At 41.7% G+C, this 14,936-nt stretch overlaps 2 protein-coding genes across 2 annotated transcripts in view; both read right to left on the bottom strand.

Moving 5' to 3' along the window:
- Positions 1–1,929, bottom strand: part of cpz (carboxypeptidase Z) — a 99,356-nt gene extending 97,427 nt beyond the window's left edge. Inside the window, exon 1 of the mRNA XM_070864241.1 lies at positions 1,794–1,929. Within this exon, the coding sequence (XP_070720342.1) occupies positions 1,794–1,881 (88 nt within the window). The 5' untranslated portion in view covers positions 1,882–1,929. The remainder of the gene's footprint in view (positions 1–1,793) is intronic.
- Positions 1,930–2,889: 960 nt separating this feature from the next.
- gpr78b (G protein-coupled receptor 78b) lies at positions 2,890–12,804 on the bottom strand. Its single transcript, XM_070861940.1, has 3 exons — positions 12,137–12,804; positions 10,940–11,053; positions 2,890–3,124 (listed from the first exon to the last, which is right to left on the bottom strand). The coding sequence occupies exons 1-3, from the start codon at positions 12,802–12,804 to the stop codon at positions 2,890–2,892; spliced, it is 1,017 nt and encodes a 338-aa protein (XP_070718041.1).
- Between the last annotated feature and the right edge of the window lie 2,132 nt (positions 12,805–14,936).

Genomic DNA, 14,936 nt, shown 5'->3' with positions numbered 1-14,936 from the left:
TTTCCTTATTAAACAGCATTGCTTTGAATTACTGCAGAATTTTCCTGCCATTAACTCCACTGGTACATCGGTGGAATCCTGAAAAAGCAATGCAAGCACTCATTCTTGACTGTTTTCATTATTTTTGGGGGGATTCTGCTGATCTCCCGCCCAAAAACAACTGTAGAAATCCAGGCCCATATCTCCACTGACTCACCATGGGCAACCTCACAGGAGATCCACTAGTAGAATTGAATCTGTGTTCTGAGGAAAGGTCTTCGACCTAAACTGTTAACTCTGTTTCTCTCTCCACGGATGCTGCCTGATCTACTGAGCATTTCCAGCATTTTCTGTTCTTATTTAAGATTTCCAGCACCGGCAGTATGGTTTTTTTTGGTGATAATTAAATTTACCCTGGGTTTAGGGCCTCACAGGAATGTTACTCAAAAGCAAGTCCTCACAATTTTACACTAGAGACACGAGGTGGCAGCAGAGATAGAGACTATGTCAGTCTTTGTTTCATCTTATATAATTTACGATAGGGGAAACTAGTAAAAGACAAAGTTGTTAACCTTGAATGGAATTTTCGAACTAAAGTCTTCAGAGACAAAAGCAGAACCGAAGTGTTTAATTTTAATTTGGAAAAGAACATGTCGAAGTGCCATCCGCTCGTCTCGTTTTGTCTTCATGTTTTAGAAATCCGCTCTCGGCCTTTGCGAAAAGCAGCACACCATCATCCGCTAAAAAGTGAAATATGGAATCCGCACTGCACCCGATATAAGTACTTATTGGTACCCGGAGTATTGTGTGTCTTTAGTTTGTATATTACTAATTCAGAAATAACATTCTCTTAGCTCTTTCCACAATGGGTTATTCCACTGTTACACTCAAAAGTAATTGGAGTGAAATTTGAAACCACTGCTAATCGAATGCTGAAGACACTCTCAAGCTGTGGGGATTTAGTACTCAACTAATTCCTCCGGCAGCCCACGATCATCTGGTGCAAGCAAATTCAAAGCGGCATTCCTGCTCTACTTTCCTAACATGTATCTGGAATTGTGCCTGTGGGATATGGGTACGACTGTAAAGGCGCGGATAACCTGGTGGCGAATAATGATGGCGAAGCGCTGGCTTCTCGTATTAGGACACCGGGTCCTCTAACTAGTCTAGAAATTGTGCGCTTTAAAAATGACAAATAAGATAGTTTTTCCTGCCAGAGGTAAAGCTAAAGGTTTCTTAAAATTATCCCTGTAATGCGTAAACTGCGCTGCAAAATCGCCACGATGGCATGGGCAATCCAACTTTTTAATTTAACGCTGCATTCCGGGACTTAGTAACTAGCCACTGGCAGCTAGTTTCTATGTTTCTATTTCTAAACTTTTTTTTTCATCTTGAAAATTTACGTGCAAACTCCTCGCATTAACTTTTTTTTCAAAAAAAGTTGCATGTCACAAACAAATCGCCACATTGTACTTTTTAACTTTGGTCGTTAGACATTTTTGTATTTACGTATAATCCCCCAGGGAGTACATATGTTTCGCATACACTGCTGTCTGATTGATAGAAGCAATGCCATTCCTTGTCTGAGATCGCAGTCCATTATATTGCGGGGCAGCGTCTAGCGAGCAATTCTTTCAAAAGCATCGACAGACGAGAGTCAAAACATAAACCGAAGTTACACCGTCAATGTTAAACAAGCGCCTAGTATTGTAACTGGAGTAAAGGGGCGCAGTGAAACTGGTTCGGTGGCTAGTTACTAAATCCCGGAATGCAGCGTTAAATTAAATATGCACACAGTTGTTGCTCTTTCTTACCTCGTGCTTGATCGCCGGGCTCACACCGTGGAGCGCCATGTACTATTGTAATAAGAAGGAGGTGCAGAACAAACGGTACCGGGTTCATTTCGCTCCGTTTGTGTGCCCTGCTCTCTGATAATGGCACGAGACGACAGGCTTGAATTATATGTGAGCACTGTTGCGAAATAGGATCTGAAAAACAGTGTGCATGTTTTATAAGAAATACGGCGGAATATCATATTACCGTATTGCCACGTGGATGCACAAATACAGTCGTGAAATAACAAGAGAGAAGCACCAGCCAGAAAGCTTGGACTCACACGCAGACTGCCCTTGAAGCATTGCGTGAAATGTATAAAGAGTTAAACGTTGGTAGTAACTATAATCTTATTCACATGCCGCAATTTGCTTGTTTTCGATTTATTTCCTCAAATGACAGACTCGTGTTTAAATAAAATTCTGTTCGACACACAAAGTGGTCTCATGAAACTTTTATTGTTGCTTCGAAGCTCACATAGAATGTAAACACCGTAAACACCTTCAGTATTAAGCTCGCAACGGGCTTCCCCCCGCCCTGAAATCTAGTCTAAACCAATGACTTTGAGCATACATTGTGGACACCATTCAACTGAAATGTTCGCTGGAGTTGCCTTGATCTTTGACAACGTTCCTTTTTGTTTTATCGTTTGTGTTTTAAACAGGATCATGAAAGCTTTAACTTTTGGCACATGACTTAGACAGGTTAATGAATAACATGTTTTTCTTCGAGAAGTTTAATCATTCTGTAACAGCTCGAAAGAAAGACTTAACAAAGTTTAACTGATACAGTGCAAACAGATAGTTTCAACTGACACACCCTCCCCAATATACAAATACTCAAGCTTAATAATAATTTGCACAAATCTGGGAAAATACAAAGATTTACGGAAAAAAACGAAAAACTCTACCCTTAATACATTTTTTCAATAAAATATTTACTATCATAAAAAGACATTTGCCTTTGGTGCTTATAGCTTCCTAATAACACTGGAATGATCAGAAAGTGCATGTAGTCTCACGTGCTTTCGATTGGCAGAGCTTCCACTTCCAATTGGTGAAAGGTGAAAGGTGCCCCTCAGCTTCTCTGTAGGCAGTAATCGTTCTCGGTATCTAAGGAGCTGTTGTGTCCCGAGGAGGGATACAAATCCCTTTTAAATAACCGGTTGACGATGTTGACCAGGACTTTCTTGTACTTCTGACGCAGCAGCGAATAGACGAAAGGGTCAGAAGCAGCTTTGCAGTAGGCGAGGCACTTACTCAGAACTCCCCAGTAGTGGTTTATGGTCACAAAGGGAAGCAGCTCTATCAACCTGTGTGTGGAGGGAGAAAATCATACCGGCTTCATTAATAATAATGTTCTAAAGTCCTGTAGTCTACTTGCAATCAAAAGAACAACGGGATGAACTATTATGTCACCGTCTTCCCATTACATAGAATTTACAGCACAGGAACAGGCCATTCAGCCCAACTGGTCTCTACCCGTGTCTATGCTCCATACGACCTTTCTCCTTTCCTACTGCATCTCCATATGGTGTCAGCTGGAGAGGCGAGTGTCACCTTTAATTCCATCGGCCCACACAGAACCCCGCCCCACCTCCGCCTATAGATATGTGAGTGCATTCATCGATTTGAATAGTTTTAACACGACCTGCTTCCGAAATAACATCTTGGGTGTAAAACGTGCTTGCTGCCAAATTTTAATCTATAAATGAGTTTATCGTGCCGGGTGGGTACTCTCGTCGTCTCTGTTGGCTGGCTCGCACTCAGCTCCTCGTGTTCCATTTGTGTATGGGCTGCTCAGTGCCGAAACAAACTGCACGGCTCTTTGCCCCTTACAGTTCCGTATCCTTTCCGTGTGTTCCACATTGTATGCTTTAGAATGGCGTGACATGGCTCAAGTATTTACAGCTCGGAGTTAGACGAGAGTTACCATCTTGGGCACAGGGGTTGTTAAGTATTGCTCCGCACCGCAGCATTGGCGTTTGCTCGTCGAGTTTCTTGTTTCCCAGACACCAATCTATGCTTACGTTTCCCATTCGTCTTTTAGATTGAATCCACTCTTTATACACGATGTATTTTCACAGTGGTCCTGTCACACCATTTTTCAGCAATGACTTATCGACATTGCGTAATTAAAAAAACACGGTGCCCAAAGGTTCAAGAAAAACTGGAGGTACATCATCTCATTTTAGCGACACCTGCACAGTTACACCAAATATGTTATATGGGTTTTTCCGTGGCAGCATAATAATAAGTGCTCATTGTTGTTTGTAAATAAGTTGAATTGACTATTGTTTTTTCTATTAGTTTCAAGGCTGTTTGTCAGATGTGGTGAATGAATTGCACACATCGAAGTTTGAACCAAAGTGCCACCCGCGATTTTCCCTGTTTCAAATGCGCCTCTGGTGCACCATTAAAACAACAGAGGGTGCCGTTGACATGGCGAAGCAAAGCAGCTTCACCAAATCAACGTCAGAGGTTTTAGAAACATAGAAAATAGGTGCAGGAGTAGGCCATTCGGCCTTTCGAGCCTGCTCCACCATTCAATATGATTTTAGCAACTTTAGTACCCCATTCCTGCTTTCTCTCCATACCCCTTGATCCCTTTAGCCGTACGGGCCACATCTAACTCCCTTTTGAATATATCGAACGAATAGGCATCAACACCTTCAGTGGTAGAGAATTCCACAGGTTCACAATTCTCTGAGTGAAGAAGTTTCTTCTCATCTCGGTCCTAAATGGCTTACCCCTTACCCTTAGACTGTGACTGTTGGTTCTGGACTTCCCCAACATCGGGGACATTCTTCCTGCATCTAACCTGTCCAATCCCGTCAGAATTTTATATGTTTCTATGAGATCCCCTCTAATTCTGATAAATTCCATTGAATATAAACCTAGTCGATCCAATCTTTCATCATATGTCTGTCCTGCCATCCCGGGAATCAGTCTGGTGAACCTTTGCTGCATTCCCTCAATAGCAAGAATGTCCTTCCTCAGATTAGGAGACCAAAACTGTACACAATATTCAAGGTGTGGCCTCACCAAGGCCCTGTACAAATGCAATAAGACCTCCCTGCTCCTATATTCATATCCCCTCGCTATGAAGGCCATCATGCCATTTGCCTTCTTCACTGCCTGCTGTACCTGCATGCCAACTTTCAATGACTGATGTACCATGACACCCAGGTCTTGTTGCACCTCCCCTTTTTCTAATCTGTCACTTTTCAGATAATATTCTGCCTTCCTGCTTTTGCCACCAAAGTGGATATCCTCACATTTATCTACAATATACTGCATCTGCCATGCATTTGCCCACTCACCTAACTTGTCCAAGTCACTCTGCAGCCTCTTAGCATCCTCCTCACAACTCACACTGCCACGCAGCTTAGTGTCAGCTGCAAACTTGGAGATATTATAGTCAATTCCTTAAATCATTAATGTATATTGTAAATAGCTGGGGTCTCAGCACTGAACCTTGCAGTGCTCCACTCGTCACTGCCTGCCATTCCTACTTTTTGCTTCCTGTCTGCCAACCAGTTCTCTATCCACATCAATACTTTACCCCCAATACCATGTGATTTATTTTTCCACAATAATCTCTTGTGTGGAACCTTGTCAAAAGCATTTTCAAAATCCAAATACACCACATCCACTGGTTCTCTCTTGTCCACTCTACTAGTTACATCCTCAAAAAATTCTAGAAGATTTGTCAAGCATGATTTCCCTTTCATAAATCCATGCTAACTTGGACCGATCCTGTCACTACTTTACAAATGCGCTGCTATTACATCTTTAATAATTGATTCCAGCATTTTCCCCACCACCGATGTCAGGCTAACTGGTCTATAATTCCCTGTTTTCTCTCCCTCTCCTTTTTTAAAAAGTGGGGTTACATTAGCTACCCTCCAATCCATAGGAACTGATCCAGAGTCGATAGACTGTTGTAAAGTGATGAACAATGAATGCACCCACTATTTCTAGGGCCACTTTCTTAAGTACTCTGGGATGCAGACTATAAGACCTTGGGAATTTATCGGCCTTCAGTCCCATCAATTTCCCTAACACAATTTCCTTACTAATCAGGATTTCCTTCAGTTCCTCCTTCTTGCTAGACTGTCAGTCCCCTAGTATTTCTGGAAGGTTATTTGTGTCTTCCTTAGTGAAGACAGAACCAAAGTATTTGTTCAATTGATCTGCCATTTCTTTGTTCCCCATTATAAATTCATTTGATTCTGACTGCAAGGGACCTACATTTGTCTTCACTAATCTTTTTCTCTTCACATATCTATAGAAGCTTTTGACATCAGTTTTTATGTTCTCTTCATGCTTACTCTCATACTCTGTTTTCCCCCTCCTAATTAAACCCTTTGTCTTCCTCTGCTGAATTCTAAATTTCTCCCAGTCCTCAGGCTTGCTGCTTTTTCTGGCCAATTATATTCCTCTTCCTTGGATTTAACACTATCCCTAACTTCCCTTGTTAGAAACAGTTGAGCCACCTTCCCCATTTTATTTTTACGCGAGACAGGGATGTACAATTGTTGAAGTTCATCCATGTGATCTTTAAATGTCTGCCATTGCCTATCCACCATCAACACTTTAAGTATTATTCGCCAGTCTATCCTAGCCAATTCACGTCCCATACCATCGAAGTTACATTTCTTTCAGTTCAGGACCCTCGTCTCTGAATTAACTGTGTCACTCTCCATCTTAATGAAGAATTCTACCATATTATGGCCACTCTTCTCCAAGGATCCTCTTACAATAAGATTGCTAATTAATCCTCTCTCATTACACGACACCCAGTGTGGGATGGCCAGCTCTCTAATTGGTTCTTCGACATATTAGTCTAGAAAACCATCCCTTATACATCCAGGAAATCCTCCTCCACCGTATTGCTACCAGTTTGGTTAGCCCAATCTATATGTCATTAATGTCACCCACGATAACTGCTGTACCTTTATTGCACGCATACCTAATTTCCTGTTTGATGCCATCCCCATCCTCACTACTACTGTTTGGTGGCCTGTACACAACTCCCACTAGCGTGTTCTGCCCTTTGGTGTTCCGCAGCTCTACCCATACAGATTCCACATCATCCAAGCTAATGTCCTTCCTTACCATAGCATTAATCTCTTTTACCCCCACCTCCTTTTCCTTTCTGTCTATCCTTCCCGAATATTGAATACCCCTGGATGTTGAGTTCCCAGCTTTGGTCACCCTGGAGCCATGTCTCCACAATCCCAATTGCATCATATCCGTTAACAGCTATCTGCACAGTTAATTCATCTACCTTATTACGAATGCTCCTCGCATTGAGACACAGAGCCTTCAGGCTTGTTTTTTTAACACTGTGTCATTTTAGAATTATGTTGTAATGTGGCCCTTTTTGATTTTTCCCTTTGATTTCTCTGCTTTTTCTTATCTCCTTTCTACCTTTTGCTTCTGCCCCCATTTTACTTCCATCTGTCTCCCTGCATAGATCCCCCCCCCCTGCCATATTAGTTTAAACCCTCCCCAACAGCACTGCCAAATCTAGGACATTGGTTCTGGTCCTGCCCAGGTGCAGACCGTCCAGTTTGTACTGGTCCCACCTCCCCCAGAACTGGTTCCAATGTCCCAGAAATTTGAATCCCTCCCTCTTGCACCATTCCTCAAGCCATGTATCATCTTAAATATCCTGCTATTTCTACTCTGACTAGCACATGGCACTGGCAGCAACCCTGAGATTACTACCTTTGATATTGTATCGCTAAGTGTAAATAACCTTCATGGCTATAGATGTTTGTTTAGGGAATGTGAACTATATATACATTCTGTAAAGGGTAAAATGGGGTCTGCAGTATCCGTTAGGTTGCTCTGGAGTTTTCAGTGCAATTCGTCCGAAATCGGCCAAATCCGCACAAAAGATTATGGAATTTCAAGCGCAAATTAGGTTCAGCTCTACTCGAGTTTCTGCAATCTTTTGTGCTGATCTAAAAAAAACATGGTTGTGTTTATTTGCACCACATGTTGGTTGGACTAGATTTCTGATTGGTCCCCTTGGAGGACAAGACACACCCATGCAAGTGACATCACTAGCAGTACCATAGATTTTTAGCAAGCGCTGAGACTGACATCATTAAATAGCTCAACTCAGGCGCAATGGGTCAACTGAAAACTGGAAGTACCTACACTGTCGCTAATCACTCTGTCAAACTAAACACTCTGGGTGAGCTGCAGTGACTGATGGGGTATTGTGTGTGGGTTTATTGGGTACAAAGTGAATAGTGATAGTGTCATGATTAATGAAATTTCGTCCAGTCCAGTTATGTCACTTGCCGCATTCGCTTTCCGAGAAATCAACTCACTGCCGTTCATGGTCAAAATCAAGATCCAGGTCTGGAGGAGGAGAGGGAGAATGTGGTTCGGGTGTAAAGAGGGTGCGGTTGGAAGAACGACATCGATATCGAACAGAGGGAGGAGAACGTGATCCGTCTTCCCATCTGGATAATGTTCTCAATCTCATCTCCCTCCCCTTTATCACACGCCACCCCCACTGTTCTCCCCCCGCCCCCCGTCCGCCCGAGTTCCTGACCTTCTCTCCTCCCCCCGCTCCTGACCTCCCCCGAGTTCCTGACCTTCTCTCCCGAGTTCCTGACCTTCTTCCCCTGCCCGATTTTGAGCGCAATTTGTGCCTGGATGGTCGATTGCGTCCAAAGCAGAAACTATAAACGAACTGTTCTCGCTCCACAAATGCTGGCTGACCTGCTGAGTTTTTCCATCATGTTGTTTCTATTTTATGCTAGCTGTACGAGTCTTCTGTCACATTTTATCTCATGAGAATCGCTGTCCGCCTTTGTCGAGACAAAGCCAGCAGTGTCAAGTGACAACGAAACAGCCTAATGAATATTTCACACATTTTTTTGACTGGATTTAACAGAGCCCAGTATATCAGCTACTGAATCTCAAGTCACAGTCATGGTGAGGCCCACAGTTTTAATCCGAATCATACAGTGGAGCTTCCCACTGTGGAAAACCTGAACACTCGGCAGAAGGGGAGCAAAATCTGGTTCATAATTCAGTAATGAGGACTGCCCACAAGGTGTGCGGCGCATTGTTAGTAACATTTTCAGGTCACTGCTTTGCTCAGCACTGCAGGCCGTACAATTGTCATCCGCTTTGCCATCTCAATCTGATGATAAACAGTCGAATAAATCAATTGGGAAGCAACTCTTTGTCAATTAAAAGTAAAATACCGCATGCAGATGATGTTTACTTTGCTAAAGAACTTTCAGAGACTTGGTTAAGACATATAGATACTTTTACAGTGAGCTTTTCCTGGATACTTTCAACACTCCACACGGTCTGTTAAAAGAGACTTAGAAATCATAGGCTTTAGATAAGTGCCCCACGAGAATATTTCCAGGCTTCCCTCTTAAAATGGCTTTTAAGAGATTGGAACTGCATGTCGATCTGTAATAGTGCCACATTAATCTATCTCTATCCAATGTATTATTTAGGGCAATCGTCAGATGAGAGTACCATATGCGGGGCCTGTTGCAATATCAAAAATTCAGGTCAAATAATGGGCATGGCGGAACTAATAGCAGTCGCCAGGTGATCTAAAGGTGGTGCATATTAATTTTAGTGGCAAAAAAGTTAAATGTATATCTGGCGAACTAGATATGTTTGGTGGTGAGAATGAATGGTAAAGACCGGCTTATCTTTTAAGGTTGTGGTACACAGGGGACTGTGAAAACAGAATTGCAGTTATGAGAAGGAGAACAATTCCACAAACTAATCCCAATCGGATGATCCAAGTCCTCGAGAAGTTTGCACTTACCCTGAGCAGCCCCCACCCCTCGCTCACCCACAGTTTGTTATTGTAAGCTTGTGACAGTGATTCACGTTGTACTCACATGTCAGATTTGCATCACTTGAACATTTTTTTCTGGGGGGGGAGGGATCAAAATAGATTGCAGTGTAGGTTGGTACGTTAAGAAGGTCGGAGTTCTCTGGTTACCATGTCCGTGATAAATTATGAGGCTATGTTTGCGGTCCATGTAGCTGTTGGCAGGACATTTTGGTGGGGTGTAAAAGGCAGGATTATTGCATGCAATCTTTATGGGTTCTGGAAGGGATCTCAATCCACATTCATCGATACCCTGCGAATAATTACCCAACACATGTATAACGTTAGGACGTAGCGTGAAACTTGCTGCTTTTAGATCCGATTTGCGATAAACTTGGATCTGTCTCCCACTTTCTCTACAATCTTCTCACCACTCCCCTCACATCCAGCGCCCAGTGCAGCTGAAAATGCATATTTATGCATTTCGCTATTAGGGCCCACTACTAGACAAAGACAACATTCACTATGTAATCACATCTTTTAACGTTGTTTATCATTTTCAACAATTGAAGAACACACGAAACGCAAGCATAACCTAATTGAGATTGTTAATCATAAATTGTGGTCCTAAAATGTTGATGGGAATGTGGCGAAGAGCAAATGAGGCATTCAAATAACTGCTCAGTACTTTATCGTTGCATTACAGCAGTGAGGTGTTTGTTTTGTCGTGGTATTTCAGGGTTTTTACTGTCATTGACACATCTTAAGGATGCGTCCTCCAAAGTCAGGAGGACAATCGGCTCATATTCATGGCGCGTTGCTAACCCTCGAAGGAAAACCCGGGTTTCTTGTGAATGTGAGAAATAGGCAATGGGTTGCAATGTACTTTTGTTTGTTTAACAGCCCAGACCCACCCCCAAATAAGCAATTAGCTAAATGTAGCTACCGTTGGGAAAAACGATCATTGCCGTTAACTTGGATATGCTTTAATGGGTTGCACTGGTTACGGGACCCCAGGTTTGAGCAGCCGCCGTGCATATAGCTTGTGAATGTGTAAATCAGCCCACGTCCGCCCTTCCCAGAACTAGCATGACTCTTGGTAATGCAAACCAAGCGGATGCTTTATGTTGTAAGAACTCTTTCAGTAATGCACCATTTTCTTCTGATTTTGTTTTAATGCCCTCAATTGAACGGTATTATTTCCTATTCGTTCTTAATAAGAAAAAATAAAGGAGATCTCAATCATTTGGCCAACGATCGAAAGCCAGGAAAGTGGAATGTCTGAAGTATTTACCTGGTTATAACATAAGGAGCAAAACAGACAATAAAGGACCCTATAAAAATGCTGATCTTCTTGGTTGCACGCTGTCTTCTACTTTTCTGCTCCGCGAGGCAACGCTGTTTCACACTGAAATGAGAAGAATAGCAACACTTAGTTTCACACTGTTCCGAGATACAGCTATGTGGTGAGTTCAGAGATCCGACCGGCCATGAAAATAACCACTTGAGTAATTACGTTCTAGTTCCTTTTATTTAGTAAAAAAAAACAATCCAGTCAGTATGGCAAGATAAAACATAAAAAACGAGAAATTTGAATCAAATGATTTCAGGTCTAAACATAACAGCCCCTTTGCATGAATGCAGCGTGGCTGTATTTATAAACAAGTGTTACTTAGAGACATGACTGTCCACAGAACAATCCGGGCTATGTCCTTAACCCTTCATGTTTTGCACGATTCAAAATTGCTTCCTGTCCAACAGCACACCTGCCTCCATCTTCAAAACATGAGTAGGTTGTTCTTGCTTTTTGGAAAATAAGTACTCGGAGTAACAATAGTGCGATATTGAATACTGCCATAGCTACAACGGGAACGAAACGCGCCAATATTGTGCTATTAAACCTGCCACACTGTATAAATAATGTTGATAATATAAAAATGGGGTATAAGACAACGAACGGGTGTGGGTTCATTGTCGCGTCGCAAAGTTTATGGTAATAACTTTATAGCGTCTTTGACACCGCTCTGGAACCGGAATGCACTGCCCGAAAGGTTGGTGGGATTCAATAGTAACTTTCAAATGTAATTGAATATATACTTGAAAAGAAAAAAAATGCAGGGTTATGGGAAAAGAGCAGGGGCGCGGGGCTAAATGGATAGCTCTTTCGAAGAACCGGCACAGCGAGGATGGGCCAAACGGCCTCCTGTGCAGTAATATTATGTGATTCTATGATTCTTAAACCTTATTTGATAACAGGACTGCAGATACAATCAGGAATGACTGATATTTTTGCATTCGACCGTTAACCGCCCATAGAATACATAGGTGCTTATGCTCACTTCAAACAAGATACGTTTAATTCACCTGAAATGTATGCGGCAACCCCCACACTGTGCACTAGCAATGCATTGTGTTCAATAGTTATGGATCCCATTTCATAGGAAACCTGTTGCAACAAACTTAATACATTACTAAAGACAGATGGCATTACCTGGGGTGAATATCCACCAGTAAAACCAAAGTTTGCATGGTGATAATGTCTATTCTTCGGCAATGAAAGCGTGCTACCTTCAAAACTTTCAGATATGTAAAGCACAATATTACAAGGGAAAGCATAAAGCTGGTGGCGTGAAAGGCAATGGTGAACACTGTAAACTGTCTCCTCGCCAACGCTTCTTGCAGATGCAAAGTACACGATACGTATATATTATTGAAACCGATCCAGGTAAAGAAAACTGCCACGACAGGGAAAGTGAGAGAATGGACCCAAGTGTAGCTCATCATAAGCACGGCGTCCTTGTACCTCATCTTACTGGCATAACTTAAGGGGAACACCACGGCAATCCACTTGTCTATGCTTAATGCTGCCATGCTCAACATAGTGTTCGTGGTGAGAAATGTTTCCAAAAACCCAACTGTCTGACAGATGCAATCACCGAATGGTTGCTGTTTTTTGACAATCCCCAACAATGTCGCTGGCATATTCAAAACGGTGATAAGCAGATTACAGAAAGACAGGTTAACTATAAATATGCCCGGCACTTGCTTGCGAATGTCGTAGCTGTAGACGAAGCATATCAACACCAACAAGTTGGACAACAAGGAGACGATCAGCACCACAACGATGAACAGCACCAGAAGAACTTCTGCCAAGTCCATCTCTCAAAGGATAGCCTTATAGCAATAGGTCAGAGCCCATTCTTTTATCTCGAGAAAGATTCGATTGAAACATCAGCACCTCTGGTAATAACCTTCTCTAATGCCTTTTTTTTCTTCCTCACCGCAATCGCACTCAACAGATGTCCAAGAAAGCTTCCCTAAATCGGAGCTGTCTACAGTCCCGGAACCGATTGGAAGAGGAAGAAAGCGTAAGTGCAAAAGGTGCAGATGGTACTGGAATAAGGTCGTGTTAACCTCAGTTCCTGCACTGCTCACCGGTGCAGTTGGGTTCCTTTAACAATGACTTCAGTACTGCACAACCGACCAGCCCTTTCTCCTCAAGCTGTCCCGCCTCCTTTCAGCAACACTCAACTGACAGTGTTGATCTCTCCCCGAAATAGACACCGTTTGTCACCTTTTCATCACCAGTTCCATCCAACAACACCGGCCGAGTCATGCGCACAGGGACCCTCGATAGAAGTGCACGCATCACAAAGAGATAAAAGAGACAGTGAGCGACAGCTCCTTGTCACCTTTTAAAGTGCAATACACTGGAAGGGATTCTTCTGAAGACATCAATCTGCTCGCCGAGGCAGGGCGGTACGTTGTGCCATTTCTCTTTATTGAAGTTGTCTTATTTCCATGTCAGTTTTGCCATTGCTAAGAATTGGCTTTCTCCCTCTCCTTAGTTTTTGCGAACGCTTAAGTTCTTAAACTACGTCCGGCTGCAGCATTAGAGCGCCACCAAATTACATATTGACAAGCATATTATTCAACGGTTCATGTTAATATTGTGAGCAAGCTCACGGCAAGCGATGTAACAGTCACGAGAGTTTTGTTTGAGAGTGTGCTTTAGCGTGTTCGGTAAAAGCAAAATAAACCTATAACGGAGCAAAAGAAAATAACAGGTTTACAATGCCCACCTGCTTCTGTTGCCTTGCCTGAACTGGCGGAGAAAAATGAATGTCAAGCTGTCCTATAATTGAAAGCTGTCTACATTCTCACAACCGTATACTGACATGTGTCTAGTTGACTATAACATGTATGCTGCTTTAAAACATTCCAAATTCACTTTGCTTCAATGATAGGCATTCACACACCCAACAAAATATATTTATACACCCATAAAAATATACTGCTTTGTATTACAGCATTTTGTACAATATCCATTTCATTTGAATACAGTTGTACTGTTACACTTCGTCTTGTTTCGGGCCTGAAGAGTCGTGACCAATCTGAAATGCACAGGAACGTCATGTTGGAATGATTGGCTGCAACAGTTGATCTAACATTCTCAAGAAGCCATTTTATTGGGGCCAATGATCTTTTCCTTTTGTCAAGGTTCTTAAATTGTGATGTACATTTCCAAATACATTAATTGCTTGCAGGAAATATGTTCAGCTTTCTAACTCCGCCAGTAATTCCAGACATAATTGAATGTGTTGTAGTGATTAACTTATTGTTTAATAAATGTAAAATACAACAATATTATTTGAGGTAAATTTTGAAGAAAACACGAATCAATTAAAGTTTAATTGGAAAAATTAACGAGATTGTGCCCGTTTAATTAACATTTTAATAGATGCAGACATCAATATAAATAGGAAAGTGGGAAAGAAAACTTTTACTTCAGGATTAGTTAATATAAGTTTCAGTGAGTTTCATGCTATTGATATTTCCACTATTGTAGATGGAATTTCCAAATTAACTTCATTTATAAAGAGCATCATGTAAAAATTTTAAAATTACATCTAATCCAGCAAAATTGTTTTTCAAATATTTGAGGCATTTTATTTTGTATTTTATAGCTGATCACATTTAATTGATTGCATAGTGGTTTTACTAGTCCAAAAAAAAAATCACATAGTAAGATATTTGCAGTAAAGCTAGGTTTTAAATATGGTTTTGAACAAATATGTTATTTATCATAATGCTTATTTATTGGTCTATCTATCTATCTTTCCCCCAAGCAGTCAGGGGGAGATAGAAGAACAAATATGTGGGCAAATTGTTGCGAAGTGCAAAAACTATAGATCTGTAATAGTGGGGGATTTCAATTACCCTAATATTAACTGGGAAAAGGTTAGCGTGAATGATACAGAGGGTGCATAATTCTTAAAATGCGTTCAGGA

Source organism: Pristiophorus japonicus, chromosome 2 (assembly GCF_044704955.1).
Source record: "Pristiophorus japonicus isolate sPriJap1 chromosome 2, sPriJap1.hap1, whole genome shotgun sequence".
NCBI classification, from domain to species: domain Eukaryota; kingdom Metazoa; phylum Chordata; class Chondrichthyes; family Pristiophoridae; genus Pristiophorus; species Pristiophorus japonicus.
This window is presented reverse-complemented; position numbering and strand designations above follow the sequence as displayed.